Source organism: Tupaia chinensis, unplaced genomic scaffold, assembly GCF_000334495.1.
Source record: "Tupaia chinensis unplaced genomic scaffold, TupChi_1.0 Scaffold146140_1, whole genome shotgun sequence".
Taxonomy (NCBI): Eukaryota; Metazoa; Chordata; class Mammalia; order Scandentia; family Tupaiidae; genus Tupaia; species Tupaia belangeri.
In genome coordinates this window covers 2,932,472-2,933,977 of record NW_006205995.1, presented here as the reverse complement: position 1 = coordinate 2,933,977, position 1,506 = coordinate 2,932,472, and the positions used below count along the sequence as shown (strand labels likewise).

General features: G+C 50.3%; 1 protein-coding gene across 1 annotated transcript in view; it reads right to left on the bottom strand.

Moving 5' to 3' along the window:
- HDC (histidine decarboxylase) overlaps nucleotides 1-382 on the bottom strand; it is a 28,768-nt gene extending 28,386 nt beyond the window's left edge. The window contains exon 1 of the mRNA XM_006168770.3: nucleotides 274-382. Within this exon, the coding sequence (XP_006168832.1) occupies nucleotides 274-304 (31 nt within the window). The 5' untranslated portion in view covers nucleotides 305-382. The remainder of the gene's footprint in view (nucleotides 1-273) is intronic.
- Nucleotides 383-1,506: the final 1,124 nt, after the last annotated feature.

Genomic DNA, 1,506 nt, shown 5'->3' with positions numbered 1-1,506 from the left:
CTATTTCGAGGGTAAGCAGAGAGTGAAAGAGAGACAGGGTATGGTGGGTGTACATGAGAGTGGGCATGTGAGAGGGAGGACGGAAGACCGATGGAGAGAAGGTTAAACTCGAATCCCACCTGCCTTTCTCAGGGAAAATGTTGCTGAAGCCATCTCTCAGAAAGCAATTTCAACACTCCAGTCAAATGTCACCCCCTAATCTAGGGTCCCCACACACAGCCGTCCCCGTAGGAGAGGCGGCAGGGCAGAGGGCCAGGGATGCCCATCACTCACCTCTCTCTCTGTATTCCCCAGGCTCCATCATGTTCCTCAGGGCTCCGTCTCCTTCTCACAGAATGCCACCAGCAGGTGGAAGGGGTGGAACAGAGCAGCCCGGCTTCCTGCTTGCTGGTCCTGTGCGGTCCCTGGCAGCCAGCGTGGTTGCCTTTAAAGGGTTCTGCTTTCTTCAACCTTAGCTCCGCCCTTCCAAGTCCCTTCCTCTAGGTTTAATTAATGCCACCCATTCTCTCCCCGGTTCTTGCTGGGAACAGTGACCACCACTTTGTCTGGTCAAGAGCCCCAGGATAAAAGGCCTTTCTAAATTAAACAGCGCACTTAGCAACCTAAGCCTGCAGGCAGCCCCAAGTATAGACGGTCAAAGAACTCTCAGCTCTTTCTGACTCTGGATGCAGACAATGGAGGCCCGGCCTCAGAAAGAGCTCCCAGCTCAGGAGGCAGAAGAAGGCCAAGGGTGCCCAGACTAAGTCACACAGAGTGTATCATTCCTGCACCATTTCTGTAGTTTCCTTACCAGCTGCAGAGAGGGAAGGCCATGGGCTTGCAGGGATTCTCTCCTGCTAGCCAGGCTGTGCCCAGGTAATATCAAAGAACACAATGGATTTCTTTTTGTGACCAGAGAATATTTATTGTTGTAGAGAGATGAAGAAACACAGATAAGCATAAAAGAAAAGAAATTAAAACCCAGAATCAACCCAGAATGAAACGTAATGGAGAATTCACCACTTTCAGTGCCGCCAGCAGGGACAGAGAGGAGTCTCTAAGGATGTGTGAAAACTCCTGCTGGAAGGCCACACTCCTCTTACAGCTTGACTTCTGGGTGGGAAGTGCCAGAGACACATTTGGTTTGCTTCCGGTCGTCTTTCTTGTCCCATCCTTGGCATTTGATTAGTTGCTACTTGCTTGTCCTTGAGGACAGTCACACTGGGCTCCTGAGACACTGGCCACCTCCCGCGGTCCTTCCTCTACCTCTCTGGCCGTCTCCTCCATCCGGTCCTTAAATACCGGCATGAGTCAGGGTAGCGCCCTTCTTTCATCTTTCTTCCTAAGTGACCTTATCTGTTTCTACGGCTTTAATGTTACATATGTGATGTCCTTTCTTTTTTTTTTTTTTAAGATATTTTTGCTATAGGGCACATGTGCTCACCGGAGAGACAGAGACATAAAGCAAGAAACTGCCCCCTCAGGAGGTAAAACCATGCCATCATCGCTTCTCCTCCATTCTCCTCT